The sequence below is a fragment of the Penicillium antarcticum genome (genome assembly GCF_028974205.1).
Source record: "Penicillium antarcticum strain IBT 31339 chromosome Unknown utg000009l_segment0_segment0, whole genome shotgun sequence".
In the NCBI taxonomy this organism is placed as follows: domain Eukaryota; kingdom Fungi; phylum Ascomycota; class Eurotiomycetes; order Eurotiales; family Aspergillaceae; genus Penicillium; species Penicillium antarcticum.
This window is the reverse complement of record NW_026695307.1, coordinates 4,907,481-4,928,065: the sequence shown is the minus strand read 5'-3', so window position 1 is coordinate 4,928,065 and position 20,585 is coordinate 4,907,481. Positions and strand designations below refer to the sequence as shown.

Here is a 20,585-nt window from a genome sequence, read left to right as displayed (position 1 = left end):
AGTTCCCTCTTCTGACATGGACGACAATAGGGGTCATCAATCTGTTTACAATGCTATAAATTATTAGACAGGTTCTTTACAGGACCCTCGAAGCGGGTCTGCCATTCATGCATCGTTTGTGCACTGACTTAGCCTCTCACTTTCTTTCCCCGTTTTCGAGTGCTATTATGATCATATAAACATGGGGGTGTCAAGAGGACTCCCAACTACTGTTCTCGCGCATCGCAAAGGGCTTTGATAACAATGACTTGATTGTTCATGCATGAATGGTAATAAGACTTGCCAGGGAGCCACATAGCGACTATGTAGGTGAGACATTAACTACTTCCTCCTCGATTCTGAAATCAGGCTCAAGGATCATAGTCCACAACAGGAATGGTGGTATCATTCAGACTGACAGTACCCGGGGCATCAATGCCTGAATACTTGTTCAGCCATCCAAGAACCTGTTGATGCCATACAAGACTGTTCTCCTTGTTGAGGACCCTATCAAACGCGCATGAATTAGCTCTATCGACTATGGAGACAAAATGCTTTCACTTACCAGTGGTTCTCATCCGGGAAGTTGAGCAGTCGACTAGGGACGCCCCGTTCTTGCAAAACATTGAACAAAGCCAGACCTTCTGAGACAGGAAGACGGTAGTCCTTTGAGCTGTGGATGATGAGCTGTGGTGTATCGAATTGCAGGATGTGTTCGGGAGAAGATGGATCCCAGCGGCGGTAGTTGTCTCGGTTAGCCCAAAAGGTGCCATTGAACTTGATAGAGTCAGTAGCGCGAAATAGAAGCAGGAAAGTTGGTACGTACATCATGCTCGATGAACCACAATTCCTCTGTCGAGATCTTGGCGTCGGCGACGAATGTTCCGTCGTGGCTAACCAATGCCTTGAATTCACGACCGAGAGGGTTTCCTTGAATCCAATTGATCATGAACCCACCGTAGCTGGCACCGGCTGCCACTCCGTGGTCTGTATCAATGAAGTCGAAGTTGTCGCGGACATACTCCCAGCACTTGACCAAATCATCGTAGGGGTAGCTACCTGTAGATTGTTAGACCCGAACCCAAAGACGATAGATATAGATGGCATACCCCAGTTGTTTGTGATCATGTCCGTCAGCTTATCACCAAATCCTGTACTACCAGTTGGGTTAGGTGCAACAACCACATATCCTTGGTCAGCAAAGGCTTTGTAGTTCCAGCGACTGCTCCAGGAATCGCCCCAAGCACCCTGAGGACCACCGTGGATATAGAACAAAAGAGGGTATTTCTTCGACTTATCAAATCCGGGAGGATAAATAAGCCAAGATTGAATCTGATCCGTTAGCATGATTCTACATTAAAACATAAAAACACTTACATCAGTCCAGTTGCCTTTGTAGTGGAACTCATCAACATCAGCGGGACTCAGACCCTTCAGACCAGGATCGACTGCATTGGCAGAGAAGAGAATCTTGGTCAGACCCTTGCCTGGCTTTGTGGTGTAAACTGTCCAGCTGGTCCAGATAGCAGTGCCAGATACCAAAACCTCGCCGTTGGGCAGGTTGTAGTAGGCACTCACGGAGCCACCGTTGGTGAAATTCTTGGGTGTGAAATCATCACCAGCATTGGCAGGCAATAAGAACAGGCGTGTACGGGCATGATCCTCGGTGTTTGCAAAGAGATGCTTTCCATCAGCAGACCATTTGACAGCGCTTGGTGAGCGGTCCCAGTCCTTGGCCAAACTTGGGATCGTCTCCTTGGAGTCAATGGTGTAGACATAGAGAGTACGGCGGTCCGATTCATATGCCACGTCCTTCATTTGAAGGTAGGCAATGCGACGGCCATCTGGAGAGAACACAGGACTGCTAGAATCACCCTTGATATCCTCTGGCGTACCAGGACTGTCCGGACCATTGATTGCAACAGGCTTCTTAGACCCGTCATGAGGCACGAGATAAATATAAGAAGCAGTGTTGTTGGCACGCGGCAATTCAGGTGCCTTGCTCTTGAACGCGACCAACTTGCCGTTGGGCGAGATGTCATAATCAGACGCATCGCCAAAGGGAGGGCTAGGGGATTCGAGGTTCTTCACCGCGGCAACGAGGTTCTTGAGAGATCCATTGCACGTGTAGCGAGATGTTGCGCCTTGTCCGGCTCTCTTCTTTCTCAAAGATCCGGAAAAAACAGCATTGAATCTCGTGGTGAGCCAGGTGTCCCAGTGACGGGTGTAGATGCTGTCATAGATACGAGCCGAGCTCAAAGGCGTAGCTGCAAGTTCCTCGTTGTAGGCGGTTCCATTGCCATAGGACTCTCCATACACCAGGAAGTTAATGTCTCCAGACTTGGTAATGGCTGTCTTGAGACCAGACAGCGGGGCCGGCAGTGATGCCGCCTTGTAAGCACTATATAGATATTAATAACAAGTAATGAGAGCAATTAATTAAAGAAACCCACGAATGGACGAAATCAGAGGTATCCGACACCCAAACCTCGGCGCCGCCAGGGATATCGGCATTGGTGCCGTTGATATACAACAGACCCGAGTCAGTCGACCCCAGCCAAATTAACTCAGACACATTGCTATCATTGGTGAGCTGGGTGATCTTGCCAGACTCCAGGTCCAAAAGACTCCACCACGACGACGTTTTGTGGGATTCAAAAGAGTACTGCGATGTAGAAAACAACGCAACTTCCTATATTCCGTTAACAACATTGACCGGTAATGATTGGAATAACCCAACTCACCCCAGATGGGTTAGGAATAGCTTCACTTCGCCTCGGGGCAGTGATGAGCTGTCTACATGAAACCAATTAGCAAGCAGAACCAGGTTTCAGTAAATAATAACTGACTCTGGGGTAAGTGCCACCGCAGATCCCACTATAGACCCGAGGGCCATCCATTCAAACAACCGCATGTCGGCAAAAAGGTATATACGCACACAGCTAAAGATAATTGCGCAGGAAACAAGCCAGGCAACATGTAGGGCGAAGCTGGTATAAAAGCTGGAGCTCGGCACGGCAGTAGCTGGCATGACGAGGCGGCAGTTTCCGTTTAAAGGGGGGCATGTTACATTCCTCCGCTCTGCCAAGAGAAATATGCATGATAGACTTGTTATCGGCCATTTCCAAGACGCTAAAAAAGTAATTTGCGAACAAAGAAAGGGTCGCTGCAGGGTCCGGCGGTGGTCCGCCTGCTTAGCTCGCAGCGCCAAGAGTCCTCGGGGGTTCCGCCGATAAGCGGACGGCAACATCAGCCAGATCAACAGGGGCCTTGTTCGGCAAGTGTTCTAGAAAGGGATGGGCATAGAGTCGAATGAGGAATTGGATCGGTTGTTCATACGTCAGAAGTCTTTGGAATGGTTGATACCTCACATCACGATAAGCCCTAATATGATGCTTACGGTCCGAGCAATGGTGAGATGCTTGGAAGTGCAACTATATATGAGACCCCAAGCATTGTTCGAACCAATGAATGCATTATCGCTATAGTACGTCTGACGAAGTTACTTCAATACTCAAAGTCATCATCCACACCGCCCTTGCTGGAGCTCTCCTTAGTGACCGCTTCTTGCTTGCGATACATCTCCGCCACGGCACGGGTAGTGGTGGCTTCGTCTGGTTTCTTGTCATCGCGGGCTTTGATGTAACGCGGGAAACGAAGAGAGACACCCTTACCACTATCGGCTGTACCCTGGAACTCGTCGGCAGCGGCCTGATAGCGGGGACTCAGTGTCAAATCAGCAGTCTTGACTTCCCATACTAGTCGCGGCTCAAACCAGACATCTGGCTGATCCTTGGGTACAGTCGAGTGGGTGTAGAAGGGCTTTGGGCGGTCGATCACCAATGGGCTTAGTGTGTTGTGGAGCTCTTCGAGCAGCACCTCAGAAAATCCAGTACCGATATTGCAAATGGTTTCGTAGGTGTCCTTGTTGGGGTTGTAGGCTGCGAGGAGGAAAGCACCGAAGACAGAAGTACGCTTACCACGTCCGTGGTAAGCACCAAGCACGACAAGATCAAGAGAGTCACCAACGCCGGCAAGGTAATCTTTCTTGACCTACGTAAAAGTTAGCAGTGATTCGAAAGGTTGATACGCCAAGAGCCATACCTTAAGCCAGTTGCGACTCCGCTTGCTGGGTTCGTAGCCACTCTCATCTGTGTCCAGCATCTTCACCATGAGACCCTCACACGAGGCTTTGACGCTTTCATCGAGCATTTCCTGGATCTCATCGAGTACGTTCGTGTTGCCATACTGGGCAAATTGGAACTCCCCCTCCACTGGCTGGAAGCATTCATACATAAGTCGCCGACGTTCCCGAAGAGACTTCTTAACACATGGCTATAATAGGTGAGCGAGAGCAACATGGCTTGGATAATGGGGACCTTACCTCTCCATTAAAGAAGAGCAAGTCGAATGCAAATACGCAAACCTTGACCGTGACTTCATCGGCCTTGACATCCTTGCGCTTACGGGTCATCAGTTGTTGGAATGGAAGAACCTTTTTGTTGACTGTATCCCAAGCAACGGTCTCACAATCAAGCACGAAGCTCTTCACGTCGTCCTTGACCCAGGTGTCTAGCTTGGCTAGAACATCTGGATACTTCTTAGAAAGATCTTCAGAGTTGCGGGAGAAGATTGAACAAAGTCCCTTGCTGTCCTTTTTTAATGTGTTCTTTGCTCCAGGGTATTGGTGAATTGAGTCTGGGGACACGAAATGAATCTGGGCTCTCTCTCCGTCGTACTTGTACTCGCAGGTGAACTCTTTGCCCTCAAAGCGGTCGAGAACCTCAGTGATAGATTTCGTAGGCTTCGCAAGCATGGGCTTGAGAGGAACACCAGGCGATAGTTTGCAAACTTCAGGTAGCTTGAATAGACCATGTTCAAGGATGGCGGGAATGATCACCTCGTACGCGGGAAGCTCACTGTAGACAGACTTGAAGATGTTTTCTCCTGCAGCCATCTTTTCCGCTGACGGGATATTCTCGCCATTAACTTCAGCTTCATGGGTCTGAACTGCCCGGGCAACAGCGACGAGCACTGTCTTTTCTGCAAGTCCCAGCCTCAGCTTTCCTTCCAGGAAGCGAATGATAAATTTAGCTTCGCTGGCGCCGCCCTTGTCCTTGGTAATGTCCACTACTTTACCTCCCTTGCCAGCAGTTGCGGCATCGGCTGCAGACAACAGTTTTTTGATACCCGAAATCTTCTTATCTTGGGATCCATGGCCCTGGACCTGAGCAATTGCCAGTAGTCCTTCATGGACACCACGGATAGTCAAAGGCTTTGGCTTGAACATGGTAGGTTGATTGCCGCGACTCTTAGCAGCCACCAGTCCCAAATCCCCGATCTCCTTTTGGTCAGCTTTGATGATTGCAAGACTTCGGCCTGTACTTTCACCAATGGCTTTCATGATCAATGACTCTCCGATACCCAGTTCAATGCCAGCATAATCGGCAGCCAATTTATTGATCATTAGTTGAACAGTGGGAAGGAAATCCCCAGGGGTCAGACGAAGTACTTGTCGAAGGAACAGGGAACAATGGTCTGTGATCTCCAATCGCTTTCTGGTCATCTCGACCAGGGAGAAAGTGGTGCATAGAGCGGCGTAAGGAACTGGCTCTCCAGCTTTCCAGTCTGGGTATGGGTCTTTCCCACTACCTTTCAATTTGGCCTGGAACTTCTCGATGGATTTCATTTCGAGCTCAGGCTCGAGGTCCTCTTCCTCTTCACTTTCTAATAACTCTTCTTCCTTGTTAACCTCATCGGTTACTGTCTCTGAGGGTGTCACTTCGGTAGAGTTGTCCTCGTTTGTAGCGGGATTTGGTGATGGCGACTCAACCTTGGGTTTCGTAGCCTCGGGCTTTTTCGGGGATGGGACTTGTTTTTCGGCAGCTGGCAAAGCTGAAGCTTTTCTGCGGCGTTTGGACACAGGCTGGACATCTGATCCATCACTTTGTTCTGCATCCGGACTCTTTTCCCGCTTCACGCCTTTCACCGGGCCATCAGTGGCTGCTGTATCGGTGCCCTCCTCCGTTTTAGGCTCCTCCGTATCCTGTTTCACATCAACATCATCATCAGCAGCTCCGCTGCTGCTTGCACGTTGTCGTTTGTTGCCAAAAGCTAGTGTGGTTTGCTTCTTGGGCGCTTGATTTGTGTTGGCGTTCGAGCCAAAGAACCTCCTGTTATAGACAAAAACATTAACGACTTGGACAGGAATAGTATCCAAAGTAGACCAGTAGGGAATGACGCAAACGCCATTCATATATCTTGACGCACCCAATCGTCTGCTGTGAATTGCGAACGTACCCCAATGTAGCCTGCTTTGCACTCTTGTTGTCGGCCATGATTTGTGGCGAGTATGATTTCGCTGTATCCCAATGGATGCTTCGCTGACTCTGGGTTTCAGAAAATGTCGAACGAAGCACTAAGCACGGTGTTCTTGTGATCGAGAAAGCTGGAGCTGGACCTAGTCCTATGCAGCTAGGTTGGTAGCGCGAGAGCGATGGAGGCGCGATCTTAGAGATTCGCAAAGCCCGCATAGACGTATCCCTCGCAGCCAAGTAGGCACTGAGTCTTCAATAAATAGACCCAGAAATCGCAATTGACCCAGGCAACACTTAGGCAGCCAGAGGTTCCAACGCGTTTCGACGCGCTAGCAGTCAGCTCACGTGCAGGGTCATTTTGCCTGAATGGGCCTAGTGGGACGCTACACCAAACCAGGATTAGTGGCCGCACCACTTCCCGGATACACCGCCTCATAATGCCGGCACCTCAAGGGCGGTATGCGCGCATCCCGCAATTTATCTATCGCCATGGTCCCGATGACATTCTGTTTACATGGTTTTATTGCTGCTTGACTTATGCTACCTGACCAACTCTTTTCAGACTCATACTTTGAGTTTTGAATGATAGCTTCTATAAGCTACAATGACAACATCCGCTCAAGAAGCTTTTCAACTGGTATGGTTCGACGCAGCTCCTCGTGCGTGGCACGCAGCTGATGTTCAAATAGCTTCGTGAGCCTTGCGTTGCGCTCAACGCAGTTGCTCTAGGCTTTCGCAGTAATCAGGGATCCGCCGCCGATGTCACTCGAGCCCTCGAGCCAGTGTACACCTGTTTGAACACACTTGCCGACGATGGTACACTCAACTCCAGAATCGCCAATTACGTCTTCGAACCACTGTCCCATATCTTTAATCAGACTCAAAGGCTTTCTGCAAGATGTCTTGAGCTTGCAATCAACTCGCTGCAGATATTGGTGTCTTGTGGATGGAGTTACGACCTTTCGCCTGTGGTGGGTAAGCAACTCATAATTATGTGCACGTTGATTGTGGCCGGACCACCGGACCAAACCCAACAGCCGCTGGTATCTGAAGAATTGTGTATTGCTGGCTTTGACTGCCTCGCTGCGGTTTTCAAAACTTTGAGAGGCGATGTTTCCCAACGAACAATCTTCCACGAAATCGGTACGGCGACAATCGTTGACCAGACGGTGTACATCCTTCTCGAGGGTATCGTCGATCAAAGGTCAGATGAAGTTTGTACAAAAGCTGCTCAAGCCCTTTATGATCTTTATGGCCGCATTACAGACCGGGTAGTCCTTGCCAGCATCATGCCTCGGACCGTTTCGGCATTGACTAAAGTTCTGAGGCCCACAACCCAAGTCCGACGATCATACTCGCTGCTAGAATTGTGTCTTCAAATTCTTACGCGCCTCTTGAAGGCTGTTCTTAACGACAAAGACGCCGCTGATACCTCCCCGCCCCCGTTGGGAAGCGAGAGAATAGCTCTGGATGAATCCTGGCTGAAGGCCACCACAACACAAATCAAGTTGGCATTGTTCAATGTCATACAGGTCCGTCGTCATGAGCGAAGTGAAGTTCAGGATGCCCTCTTGGAACTTTGCACGATGGTGATTGAACAGTGTCAAAAGACTTTGGCAGACTCCGTGCCTCTTATGGTTGAAACGATCGTCGTTCTGGCATACAAAGAAGATGAACGAAACAATAATGCGTACCAACAGCTAAGCCTCCTTGGTACCACATATCCTTTTGTGCTGGATTCTCTCAAAGAATCATTGCACACATGGCTCACATCATTTGCTCGGGTTATGCAAGGCAATAATGAGACAGCCAAACAGAGGGCACTGCGTCAAATTTCAACCGTTTTTCAGTTGTTGTCCGACGCTCAGTCAGGATCCAATCTGCTAACCATTGGCCTGGCCTCCGGTCTGTGTGAGAGTCTGGCTGCTGTCGTCAAAGAAAGTACCAACTCGCCTCAACCCTTGAACCCGGCTGATGTTATTATGTTGAGACCAAATGACCCGCCTGTGACATCTGGAGTATTCCCCTCAGTTGTTTTGGCACACCAGAGTCAACAACAGACTCTCCAGGACCTTCGCTCATTGATTGATCGATTGAACTTATCCCAATATGGAACTGAAATCGCTGGATCAATTGTGAACCGCATTAGGGTCACTGGTGATCACACCATTGCACCGTTCTGGCTAGCGATGACTTTCCTACGTGATAGAACTACGGTCACTGCAAATTTTGACGATTTCATCTCTTTTGATGCTGTGGAACAAACTTCCCTGTTACCTTCACGTGGTGAACTGATTGAAAAAATGTACCACATTTCGGTGGAAACTCTGAACGAAAACGAAACAGTCAGTGGTGAGGGTGACTGGCGTGTATCAGCTCTTGCATTGGAGGCCGTGGCACTTCAAGCCCAACACATTGGCGAAGCTTTCCGACCTGAACTCATGGATGCACTGTATCCAGTACTGGAACTGATGGCAAGTCGTAACGGAGACCTCGAACAACATGCCATTATCTGCCTCAATATTTTGACCAAAGCTTGCAATTATGAAAACGCAGGATCAATGATCGTTGCAAATGCAGACTACCTGGTGAACGCAGTAGATGCGAAACTGCGCTTCGGCGGTCCGTCACCGCTGCCGGCATCAGTTTTATGGATGATGCTGAAACTTTGCGGTGCACCATTGATCCCATACCTTGATGACGTGATTGATGTGATATTGAAGCTTGTAGATGACTATCACGGTTATCCTGCGTATGCCCGAAATATGTTCCAAGTCCTGAAATCAGTTGTGGATGAGGGGATTCGTCAGCCATCCATACTTACGATCGACGAGGGCAAAGAACATGGTCTCCAAGATAACCAGAAAGCTCGCTATGAGCATCTCTCTATCTCAGCCATTACAGCCGACATCGCCAACCGAAAGGCCAAACGCGATGAGCGCTCCAAGACTGAAGAGATAAATGCCGACGGCAAGATCTCTCACCCCAAGAAGCCATGGGCTGAAACATACGACAAACCTAAGCCCGAGCCCTCGATCGAAGAGCTCCTCGACCAAGCTGAATCCGACGAGCCACTCCCACCACCAAAGGAGCCAGAAGACGCTGAGAAACCGCTTACCAAAACACACTCTCTCCTCCTGCACATCGCCAAACAAATCCCATTACACCTAACCACACCCTCCCTCGAGCTCCGCAAAACCCTCCTCGACATTCTTACCGCCATGATCCCGGTCTTATCCCAGAACGAGAACAGTTTCCTGCCATTGATAAACGACCTCTGGCCCGCAGTCGCAAAGCGCAGATCCCCCGATCCAGTCGGACCCATGACGAAACAAGCGTCGCTTCGACCCAGAAGAAACTTGACTCCCGACACAGAGGAAAACATAGCAAAGGATCTCTATGTCACAGAAGCCAGAGTCAAAGCAATGGGAGCGATGTGCCGAGCCGCCGGCGACTTCATGGCCTCGCGCGTCGAAGCAGACTTCCCATCATGGAATTCCTGGTACGAGTCTAAGTGGACGACAATGACTCTTTGGGCCAAATATGGACAACCCTACGCTGAAGCATATGCTCTGATCCCCGAAAAGATCCGGCTTGAGGGCTCTGCTACCAATGCCGAAAGTGGCGCTCGCATCACTTTGAAGATCCCCTTCAATCCGCACCTCACTATCGATGACTCGTACCATGGCCCTAGTCACTTCACCGAAGGCCATCGTCATTGGCGTGCAATGCTTGACCTCTTTTTGAACATGCTTGAGAATGTTCGCCTGCCTCTAGAAATGGGAGATAAGATCTGTGAGCACCTTGTCGCGTGGATTTCGCTGTTTGTCAGTGCAGATTACTTTTTCCACGAGAAGAGGACCGAGACTATTGATTTCGATCCGGGTGAGGCAATTCGTCCTGTTGAGAGGGCTATTCATGCGATGGAGGCTTACAATGCCGATCTGACCTGGTTCTTGTTTGTGAAGCACCTTGTCGGGAAGGATGGGTACGGGTCGATTGAGGTTAAGGGTGACGAGGATGTTATGGATGTGAAATTGGGTGGTGAGGGTGAGCATCAGATTGTTTGTCGACTGGCTGAACTGGTTTTCTAGTTCTTACTTTGAACGGTTCTATTGAGTACATTGAGGTGATTGTTTCATCCGAAGTGCGAGGGAGTTGAGCCTCAGCTGGCCAAGGTGTTTTGAGGAGTTTCTTGAATTGTTGAGCATCTTGCATAGCGTGAGACATTGTTTGGTTTACATGTACAACTAGACATTTCAAATATTGATAATGAGAATCTGTCAAAAAGCTTTCCATTGGACATAGAGTATCTAGGACTTGACTCAGGCCTGTAGATAGTTTGTGCGGTATGAGGACGAGGTGTGATATCACAACGTTTTACGAGCGTGCAGTATGTGAAAAGCTACATATACGAGCCAGTTTGTAAGGCAAAATGTTGATAATAAGACCAGATTGATAGTAATTGTCGATAAAGGAGTGGCGACTGGTTAAACTAAATGATGAGAACGCAACTGGAAAGTCCAATCGAGTATATCCAAAGAATAAAAATTCCAAAAATTTAATGCAAGTGAATGCAGTGATAGCAGACACGAGACCAAATACGAACTACTCGCTCTCCTCATCACTGTCCTCATCGCTCTCAGCACTCTCGAGCCACTCAATGAAAGGCTTGGCAGCCTTGTGGATCTTCTTGCTAGTGGCGATGTCGACGTACTTCTTGCTGGTCTTGGCGCCCCAGGCCTTGAGGGTCTCCTCAGACACAAGGTCGTTCTGGTAGTAACCCAGCAGGATAGCAGGGATCTGCGCAACGAGAGCAGGGTGGTCCTGACCAACGAAGCGCTCGGTACCGCCGAGGAAGGCCTTCTCGTGACGCTCGGAGCTGATCATCTTCTTGAGGAGACCGGCACGACCCTCGATCTGCTTGGCAATCTTCTCGTCGAAGATGCTTTGAGCAAGGACGGCACAGGTCTTGTGCTTGGTCTCAATGCCAAACTCCTTGGCCTTCAGGTAGATCTCGACGTCGGACACGTTGGTAACACCACCCTTCTCAGCGGCAGTCTCGATGATCCAGCTGCCCAGCTGCTCGTAGGAGGAGGGGCCGTCGGCGCCTTCATCGTCACCGTCCTCGATGACAAGGGCACGCTTGAGGTCCGAGGGGAGATCCTTCGCGCGAGCCTTCACGGCCTCCTCGGAAACGTCAACAGCCCACTCATCATCCTTGATCTCGGTCTCAGCCTCAATGGCCTGGGCCTGGCGGATCACCTCGTCATCGCTACCGGCCTGAGGGGCCTCATCGGCATCATCACCGTTCTCGGAGTTGTTGCTGTCACCAGGGCTGGCGTCCTCGCCGTTGGCAGACTTCTCTCTCTGGCGCTCACGGCGGGTCTTCTTCTTGTCCTTCTTGCCACCCTTGGGGTTGTTGCGAACAATGAAGGTGCTCAGCTTGAGGCGGGGGTCAACGTCGGAACGCTGACCACAAGCCTTGCAGTCCAGTGTGATTTTCTCATCCTTGATGGAGACATCGGTTTCGGGGTTCTTGCACTTCTTGCAGAGAACGAACTTGGAAATGAAACCATCGAGGTAGTCCTGGAGCTTGGGGGCATCGTGGGAACCGTTGATGATCCAGCGTTCGTCGGTGGGCTTGGCGTTGGCCTGGGCACCGAGTTCAAAACCGAAGTACTTGATGAGGTATGCAGGAGGACGGCTCAGAGACTTGGCGACAGAGTCGAGGTTGACGACAACGGTCTTGATACCGTTGCCCTTGCCTTCGACCTTGGCCTGGAGCTTCTCCATCTTGTAGCGATAGAAGGGATCAGTGACATCCCGGCGAATGTTAACAGTGGCCATGATGACGGTTTATTTTGACGATTGTTCACGAGAGAACGATGGGCTTGCGAGAAAGGAGGCGAAGAGATCTTGATTTAAAAGTTTGTTGATAAAACGACATGCGTGTCGATTTTGTTGTCTTGATTGTGAGGTGATTCACAACGTTGGTTCAACCACAAGATCTGAGGTGTATGCTGCAAGGTTTCGACGCGCGAAACGATTGCAGCTTGGGCGGCAGGTAATGTTCGAAATTTTGGACGTAGGACGAATACATAGACAAGTTCGCAGACGACGTCTCAATGTGAGGCTTTCTGAGAACAGCTGAAGTTCTTTGGGGAATCCGAGTCCGAGGCCGGAGACCCGTTGGTGTGTGGCGGAAATTGATGATGGCGAAGCCTGACCAATAATAAGCGTAGAGCGTAGAACTAAAAGTTCACGCGAAGAAAATGCAGGCTTCGTTCTGTAAAGCCTTCAGTGGATGGATGGGTGGAAGAGAGAAGAAGGCGTTGGAGGTGGGAAACAAAAAGGATTTTAAACTGACAAATAAGGGTTATGTCAGCCGGCACGTGCCGGGCAAAACTCGGAGGTGGACGATATATGCCGTAGACTCCGAAGTCATTTGATTGTTTCAGTTCATCTATATCTACAGTATGGAGTCGCAGATAGAATGCATATCAACAATAGCATTGTCATGCAGCTTCGTAGTCGTTGCTTCGACGCAGTCCAAACCTTGTAGTTGTACCCCACCGCGGGCACACAAGCGGCAGTAATCTTCCTCCTACAATGAAGAGGGCCTGAAGTGTTGTACAAATATAGCCTGTCTCAAGTTGTCTCTTAGTTCTACTCAAGTCCTACATTTCTTCGCGTTCGTCTAGACATCATGGTCGACCTCTCGCTATACCTGGTCACAGACTCCACCCCGGCCATCCTGAAGGGCCGGGACCTCTGTACGGTTGTTGACCAGGCCCTCCAGGGAGGTAAGTGTGCCCAGGACTTTTGACCAATCACTCCACTGACCCTCTGCAGGCGTAACGGTGGTGCAATACCGGGACAAATCCAACGATACCGGAGTCTTGGTCGAGACTGCCCGGAAACTTCACCAGATCACCCAAAAGTACAATGTACCGCTCTTGATTAATGACCGAGTCGATGTTGCTCTCGCCATTGGGGCTGAGGGTGTGCATCTCGGTCAAGATGACATGAGTGAGTCGCCGCGGCTTCAATTTAGATATATATACTGATGATGTAACCGCAGAGTATGAGGAAGCAAAGAGACTTCTCCCCAGTAATGCCATCATTGGGATCAGTACTTCTTCCATTGAGGAAGCCAGGAAGGCCATCGCAGATGGTGCCGACTACCTTGGAATTGGTACTATGTTTGCCACCCCTACGTATGTCCTCAACCCGAAGTCAAGCTGGATGGTCGCTGACAACTCGCAGTAAAACCAACACCAAGTCAGTCATTGGAACTGCGGGCACTCAGATTATTCTGGATGCTATCAACGATTCTTCCGTGGGGACTGTCTCGATTGGCGGCATCAACCACTCCAATGTGCAGAGAGTCATCTACCAGTCTCAGTCTCCCAAGAAGGCACTGGATGGAGTAGCCATCGTCAGTGCCATCATGGCAGCCGATGACCCAACGGCATCCGCTAAGCTGTTCGCCGAACTCATTAAGAACCCTCCCCGGTTTGCCGTGGCCCCCGCTGCCCCTCGTTCTAACGAAGTCGAGGCCCTGTTGACCGAGGTGCCTCAAGTAGTCCGCAAGATGGTTGAGGTACACCCTCTAGTGCACAGCATGATCAACATTGTCGTGGCAAACTTCGTTGCTAACGTTGTTCTCTCCATGTAAGCTTCCCTATCAACTTGAAACTGTGCTTTCTCGTGCTAATAATATTTAGTGGCGCATCCCCAATCATGTCCCCATATGGCGACGAAGCCACAGACTTGTGTAACCTTGACGGTGCACTCCTGATCAACATGGGAACTCTTACTAGCGACAGTGTCTCCAACTACCTCAAAGCCATCAAGGCATACAATGAGCGTGGCAACCCTGTAATCTATGATCCCGTCGGTGCCGCTGCTACCCACATCCGCCGCAATGCGGTTTCCCAGCTTATGGCTGGTGGTTACTTTGATTTGATCAAGGGTAACGAGGGCGAGATTCGTCAGGCTTGGGGTAGCAGTGCTGTCCAGCAGCGTGGTGTCGATAGCGGACCGAGCACTCTAGATAGCAAGCAAAAGGCAACCCTAGCCCGAGACCTTGCTCGGAGAGAGCGTAAGTTAATACAGCCATATTCCATGTGTACATTTCTAATATTTCACAGGCAACATCGTCCTCATGACTGGAGCAACAGATTACCTCAGCGACGGCGAGCGAGTGATTGCCGTCGAGAACGGCCATCCATACCTCGGCCAAGTGACTGGAGTATGTAGCCAATCCCTTCATTATTCAATGCAAACTAACATTCATCCCTAGACTGGTTGCGCCATCGGCACAATCGCCGGCTGCTTCCTGAGTGCCCATCGCTCGGACAGACTTCTCGCCGTGCTATCCGGTTTACTCATGTACGAGATCGCCGCTGAGAACGCAGCAGCCAGCGAGCATGTTCGTGGCCCTGGTAGCTTCGTGCCCGCCTTCCTTGATGAGCTGTACGCCATCCGCACTGCTGTGGCGAAGGGCGATGATAGCTGGTTTGTTGGGCGGGCCAAGGTGCAGGAGATTGAGCTGTAGATACAGATTGCTAGTCTAGATGTACCAAAAGTTATTCATATTTCGAAGTGCAGATGATATATGTAATTTACTGTCGAGTATACGTTTCCCTCGGCTCCCCGCATCTCCGACTCCGATTCCCCGCGGCGGCGGCCGACGTCCCCTCTGATTTCATTCTTCTACTCTACCTCTCCTTGCGCTTTCTAGTTCATACTATACCATTGAACCGACAAAATGACCACCAACTCGCGCGCATCGCGCATCCGTGAGTATCCTTACTTTCCCTCTTCAATACACAACTAACACCAATCGCAGGCAACCCCGCGCTCTTGTACGCTTATCCAAACCACCCAAAAAGTCCCCAAGACGAGCACTAACAAGCAAAGCATCTGCGACATCCAAGAGAAATTCCGCGGAATCTACGAATTCCCCAAACTGTACGAACAAACCCACCCCAATCCACCATATCCAAAAAATACAAAGCCAATCTAATATATATACCCAAAAGCATCTCAACAACCCAAAAAATGCTCAAAGCAGCCACAACCCTCCAAACTCCAGTCTTCATAACAACCCAAAACAGATCCAAACTGGGCAACACAGTAGCAGAACTACAACCACACCTATCCGGCCCAAACATCCGCGCAGACGTGGACAAAACGCTCTTCTCAATGATAACGCCTGAAATCTCGAACCTTCTTCCACAAACCGGGCCCGGCTCTAGCTCCAGCTCCGGAACTACGAACTTGCCGTTGGATGTGATCATCGTCGGTATCGAGACGCACATCTGCGTGACGCAAACCACGCTTGATTTGTTAGAGCGCGGACATCGGGTTTATATTCTTGTTGATGGGGTTAGCAGTATGAATTCTGAGGAACGGGGGATTGCATTGGCTAGGTTGAGGGATGCGGGTGCCATTATCACTAGTAGTGAGAGTGTTCTTTTTGAGATTATTGGGGATGCTGGGCATGAGGGGTTTAGGGCTGTTAGTGGGTTGGTCAAGGAGAGTAAGGAGGAGACGAAGGGGGCTTTGGGGGCCTTTTCGAAGATTTAAAGTATCATTTTTCGGTGGTTAGTGTTAGTTGGGGTTTGGTACGGTACGTTTGAAAAGAGAATGTTTTGGCATGGACCATGTAGATTGATTCGATCAAGTTTTTTTTTTTTTTTTTTTTTTTTTTTTTTTGGATCCTGCATCCCATGCCTTGTTAACTTGCAGCGATGAGACTGCCACTATGAAGACAATGTATTTCCATCCATTGTAAAAGCCCTAGCACCTGCTCCTGTCCTGTCCGGTCATATTCTGTCACTTTTCTTGTTTGCTGTTCCCAAGCATGCGTCTTGGGAAATATGCTCGTTACTTTTCGTAAACTCAAGTCGTAAACCCGGAATCATTCAAGATCCAGATGTGATCCCAGCAACGAGTCCTAGTTTATTTCATCTAGGTTGGGCCTCGCTGGGCGGGGTTGAGCCATCCAAACGCCGAAGCACCGCCAACTGGGTTAAGTGCATCCATGTCAGAGGGGCTAGACTGGTTAGCGCCGTGGGACTGTGGCTTTTCGGCAAATTCGCCTGCAGTGCTTCCAGGCGTGTGAGGGTTTGTGCGAATGTTGGATTTGACAGTTCGGAAGACTTTCATCTCGCGCTTATCGGGCATCTTAGTGGCCTTCTTTGTCTCACGTCTCCAGGAAGCCCAGGGGGGCATGTTCTCGGTCCTGGGGGCTGCGGTGGGCTGGGCGTTGGCTGCAGTTCCGCGTACTCCAGTTTGAGTGGACTCGTCGCTATGAACGCGTGGCTTCTGAGCATCGCCGTTCCCAGTCTCTGGAAGGCTGGAGGAGAAAGGGACAGAGGCTGGGATTTGGGAAAGGCCTGGAGGGGGGCGAATGACACCGGGAGAGGCGCGTCCATTAGTGTGGCTCCCTAACTGATCCTGGTTGCAGGAACCGGGAGAAGTGCATAGGCTTTTGAATACGGTGTCCTTCTCGGGACGCACAAGAGGAACAGAAACACGGTTGCGGTCATCATCCACCATGATCAGCTTGTCAAGGGAGAACCAGATGTCAGCATTGTGAGCGCGCAACACGTCACTTCCAATGATTATCTGAATGGTGTCGTCGGTGGATTCAGTCTGGCGAACAACGAAACGTACAGTCACAGCAGGGACTTGGTGGATGGGAGTACCGGAGGAAGCTTGATGGATGAGGGCCTCAGGAAGATAAACCGGGAGCTTGATGTACGAGACATCATCATCATGTGTAATCATATCCTCCAACCCAAGGTTGCGAACCAACGCAAGGCTCAAGTATGAGACGTAAGAGCCAGAGCAAACGGCGGCGTAAAGCAAAGAGGCATTAGTGAAGTCGTCACTTATCCAGCAGCGAATGATAGAAGGCACAGGGCCAAGCAAGAAAAGTCCAGGCGGGGGTATCATTGGGGAATCGAGCGAAGTGAGCCCGGACAGTCGGCCAGTGTTTAGACGCAGGCTGTTGGTGCGCGCGGAATGGTGCGAATGGCCACCGTCGGACTGGTGAGAGGATGTCCGCTCAAGGAGTGGATGGCTGCTCAGACCGCTGCCAGTTCGGAGAGGCAGTTCAGTGCTGTTGCGATTAGCCTGGCCATATCCGTGAATGGCGCTCTCGTCGAAGCGAACGCTGTTAGCACGCGAGGTTCCCCGCCGAGGCTCCTCGTCCACGTCGAACGCAACCGCCGAGGTAGACATGGCGGAGTGGTGACCTTGGTCAAAACCCTTGAAAGCGTCCGGGGGAGAATGAAAGGAAGGGTCTAGAGGAGGACATGGTAAGTGGTGTAGTGAAGTGAGAGTTGGGTGGGTTGTTACCTGGAGCTGATGTGCCCACCGAGCTCGGAAAAGGCGACGTCGGTCCCCAAGGGCTTCTCAGACGCGCATCCTCGTCTCGACGGCGCTCTAGCTGAGCGATTCGTTCACCTTGCGCAATATTGGATATCTGAAGGTCCTTCAGCTCTTCAAAGACGCGCCAGATATCGTCCCGGGAGGCGAAAGGATACTGTGCATCCATCGCCTGTGAAGTGGGTGATGAGAAGAGGTTCAGAGGGGGAGGGTGTCGGAGTCGTATCTGAGAATATCAGGGCACGTGTCTTCAATCCAAGTCTGGCAGTTGATTCAACTCCTCTATCCTCTCTCCTCCCTCCAACTATCTGTGAGACGGCCCACCGGCCGTCCACCCTGTCTCTAAGGAACAAGTGTTGAACTCGATCAATAGGCGCGACCTTATGAGTGTCGATGAAATAGTCCGGAGAGCTTAGCGATGCGATGGAGACAGTGTCGGGGAGGTTCAATAATGGAGACTTGGAAACGTGTGACGTAGGGAAGGAACGCGTGCAGTGTCACGGGATCGGGTAATGGCGGAGACAATGAGGTCAGCGTAGAGCCTCAGGTGTGTATCGAGAAATAAGGCAAGATCGAAGTTGAAGCGGAAGTTGCAGTGTAAATGGGGATGTGACGGCCAAAGTTGGAGAGGAACGTGGACTGCGGAGAGGGGCTAGACCGCTTACTCCACTAACGGTTGTATGCTTATACTTCATACTCTTACTTCTACTTCTACTTCACTGAAATCCGACAAATTTTGTATAAACATCATGCTCGATCTCTAAAACTAACAATTTCAAAGTCTGCTTCTCCAATTGCTTCATTTCGGGGCATCAACCCATGAAGGGAACACCATCGGAAGGTTATCCGGCATCTGATCAGGCCAATTAGTCTCAATAACCTTCATGACTTCATCATAAACAATGCGATAACCAGCAGGAGCCAAATGTAATCCTGTTCAAGTTAGCACAAGCCCAAAATACCCAGAATAGATCTCCACGCACCATCAGTCAGAAGACCCGAGAGTGTCTCAGAATTCGGAGCATCACGAGAGCCAACCAAAGCCTGTCCCTCTTTCCATCCCGCAGCTTTCATAAAAGCAGACCAAAGATCCGCCACAGGGACATTGAGCTCAGCACCAACTTCCCGTGCAGCATCAGCATACTGTCTAGCCCCACTGGCTGTCCTGCTTGGGTGCGGAGACTCCTTTGCAGCATCAAAGCTCTCCAGCTGATACTCATTGATGGGCGGGGGGCTCATCAAGATGATACGCGGATTCTGTGCGCGCGTGGCTGGATGCTGGATGATGGTTTTCAGGTTCTGCTTGTATATCTCCACAGGCACATGCTGGCTGTGGCCTGGGACACATGCATCATTTGCGCCGAAGAAGATTGTCTATTTCGTTGTCCAATTGGTAAGTCTGTGTTGGGATTTTGAAAGGGACTGGTTTTGGGTTGCTCACCATGAAGCGCACGGTGGCTGTTTCTGGGCTAGGGAAGAATTTGTCAAAGACTTTGATGGCATGTGCTGTGGTATATCCGCTGGGCTTGTTAGTATTCAGTCCAGGCTGGTGATGGGTGTTAGAGTATCTTACGCAAGACCTCGGTTTACCACATCTAGTCTTCGGCTGTAGGCTGATTGTTTATAAGCGTTTTGCTGTGCGATATGGGTAGATGGGATACTCACATTCTTGGAGTGCGGCATGGAAAGCGAAGCCTAGTTCTTGGTTGCAAGCCATCTGCGTGATGGAGTCTCCGAAGAGAATGAACTGGTCATATGGCTTGAACATGTCGTCTTGAGTTTGTGAACCCATATTCAAATAATTATGTGATTCGAGCTCAAACGGTAGAAGTCGTGGAGAGAGTAGAAGTGAGGAGAATAGACTTGAAAGCGACGAGATAGGAAGTGGGGGTTTGTTCCGTGGACGAAAGGGAAATCGGTGGAGCTTCGCTTGCAACACAACATTGGATCAGGTACATGTTTATATATCCTATCTTCTATACGTAGTGTAGTTCATCTGGAATTTATCCACCAATTGTTCATTCCGGTAGTTTGTCTGTATAAGTTCGGCCTAATTCCCCCCGCACCACGCCCAACATTTCACCAGAGCCAATATGGCTAGGTAGAGGATGATATAGTTATCTCCTAGGAGACTCAATTAGCTGATTATTCTAGTTAGAATCCATTGTTGAGACCCGACTGACAATAGTTATATATGTACTTACGGCCATAGAAACAGCTGTAGCTAACTAGCCACAAGCCGCTCGTCGATGACAGCACGCAGAAGCGATCCCTGTCGGAATATGCCGATGCACTAATGTTACTTAAAGAGCAAAGCTTAACCAAGGAGGCTCTCCTGGGCCAGATCTGATATTCAATAGATCTCGGGGTATACAAAAACCTGACCCAGCACCAACACTGGGCATAAATGAATTCCGGGTTCATACTGTAAAGACGCTGGTCCCTCACACAGTGGCGTCAGCTATATAAAGCGTGCCAAGAGATCAGCATTAAATGGCGATCGGATTGGATGCATGGAGGATCCCTTTCGGCCGGGCATTCCCCAAGGTAGAAGGATTCCCGAGATCTCGAGATCATGAGCATACTCCAGTGACCATTAGTTCTGTATTAGTCAAGGCCAAGCAAGAATCGAGTTCAGATGACAGTGACTGAGACAGTCGCTAAGCCATGGGGGTATACAACCCGAATCCACTTGGGCATGCTAGATGTTAGATTGGCTGCCTCTGCATGGACCCTGAGCTCCGAGCACAGGGTGAACAAGGTGGCCGGACAATGGCATCTGCATCTCATCGAATCATGGCAAAACATTCCTTACCGTTGACTCAGAGCTCTTTATTCGCCTATCAGGGCGCTTTGTTTCGGGGGAGGATCAGCGGTAAACGC

The 20,585-nt window shown here is 50.1% G+C and overlaps 8 protein-coding genes across 8 annotated transcripts; 3 read left to right on the top strand and 5 right to left on the bottom strand.

Moving 5' to 3' along the window:
* Positions 1 to 350: 350 nt before the first annotated feature.
* On the bottom strand, positions 351 to 3,010 carry dppV (dipeptidyl peptidase DppV; the record flags this gene model as incomplete). The annotated part of the gene is made up of 8 exons (XM_058468259.1): positions 351 to 486; positions 545 to 756; positions 806 to 1,038; positions 1,089 to 1,311; positions 1,357 to 2,380; positions 2,433 to 2,671; positions 2,724 to 2,775; positions 2,829 to 3,010. 8 exons carry the CDS (start codon positions 3,008 to 3,010, stop codon positions 351 to 353), a joined length of 2,301 nt encoding a protein of 766 aa, XP_058316105.1.
* Positions 3,011 to 3,486: 476 nt separating this feature from the next.
* On the bottom strand, positions 3,487 to 6,317 carry N7508_010198 (DNA ligase (ATP) CDC9; the record flags this gene model as incomplete). The annotated part of the gene is made up of 4 exons (XM_058468258.1): positions 3,487 to 4,032; positions 4,084 to 4,314; positions 4,364 to 6,152; positions 6,250 to 6,317. 4 exons carry the CDS (start codon positions 6,315 to 6,317, stop codon positions 3,487 to 3,489), a joined length of 2,634 nt encoding a protein of 877 aa, XP_058316104.1.
* A 583-nt stretch (positions 6,318 to 6,900) lies between these two features.
* N7508_010197 (uncharacterized protein) lies at positions 6,901 to 10,390 on the top strand (the record flags this gene model as incomplete). The annotated part of the gene is made up of 2 exons (XM_058468257.1): positions 6,901 to 6,933; positions 6,986 to 10,390. 2 exons carry the CDS (start codon positions 6,901 to 6,903, stop codon positions 10,388 to 10,390), a joined length of 3,438 nt encoding a protein of 1,145 aa, XP_058316103.1.
* A 514-nt stretch (positions 10,391 to 10,904) lies between these two features.
* On the bottom strand, positions 10,905 to 12,146 carry N7508_010196 (translation initiation factor eIF5; the record flags this gene model as incomplete). Its single annotated transcript, XM_058468256.1, has 1 exon — positions 10,905 to 12,146. The coding sequence occupies one exon, from the start codon at positions 12,144 to 12,146 to the stop codon at positions 10,905 to 10,907; it is 1,242 nt and encodes a 413-aa protein (XP_058316102.1).
* Positions 12,147 to 13,005: 859 nt separating this feature from the next.
* N7508_010195 (bifunctional hydroxyethylthiazole kinase/thiamine-phosphate diphosphorylase) lies at positions 13,006 to 14,859 on the top strand (the record flags this gene model as incomplete). The annotated part of the gene is made up of 7 exons (XM_058468255.1): positions 13,006 to 13,102; positions 13,152 to 13,328; positions 13,381 to 13,516; positions 13,566 to 13,973; positions 14,027 to 14,403; positions 14,453 to 14,553; positions 14,605 to 14,859. 7 exons carry the CDS (start codon positions 13,006 to 13,008, stop codon positions 14,857 to 14,859), a joined length of 1,551 nt encoding a protein of 516 aa, XP_058316101.1.
* A 213-nt stretch (positions 14,860 to 15,072) lies between these two features.
* N7508_010194 (uncharacterized protein) lies at positions 15,073 to 15,893 on the top strand (the record flags this gene model as incomplete). The annotated part of the gene is made up of 4 exons (XM_058468254.1): positions 15,073 to 15,103; positions 15,154 to 15,169; positions 15,225 to 15,275; positions 15,347 to 15,893. The coding sequence occupies 4 exons, from the start codon at positions 15,073 to 15,075 to the stop codon at positions 15,891 to 15,893; spliced, it is 645 nt and encodes a 214-aa protein (XP_058316100.1).
* A 384-nt stretch (positions 15,894 to 16,277) lies between these two features.
* N7508_010193 (uncharacterized protein) lies at positions 16,278 to 17,871 on the bottom strand (the record flags this gene model as incomplete). The annotated part of the gene is made up of 2 exons (XM_058468253.1): positions 16,278 to 17,617; positions 17,673 to 17,871. The coding sequence occupies 2 exons, from the start codon at positions 17,869 to 17,871 to the stop codon at positions 16,278 to 16,280; spliced, it is 1,539 nt and encodes a 512-aa protein (XP_058316099.1).
* Positions 17,872 to 18,501: 630 nt separating this feature from the next.
* On the bottom strand, positions 18,502 to 19,494 carry N7508_010192 (SGNH/GDSL hydrolase family protein; the record flags this gene model as incomplete). The annotated part of the gene is made up of 5 exons (XM_058468252.1): positions 18,502 to 18,635; positions 18,686 to 19,076; positions 19,144 to 19,222; positions 19,276 to 19,315; positions 19,368 to 19,494. 5 exons carry the CDS (start codon positions 19,492 to 19,494, stop codon positions 18,502 to 18,504), a joined length of 771 nt encoding a protein of 256 aa, XP_058316098.1.
* Between the last annotated feature and the right edge of the window lie 1,091 nt (positions 19,495 to 20,585).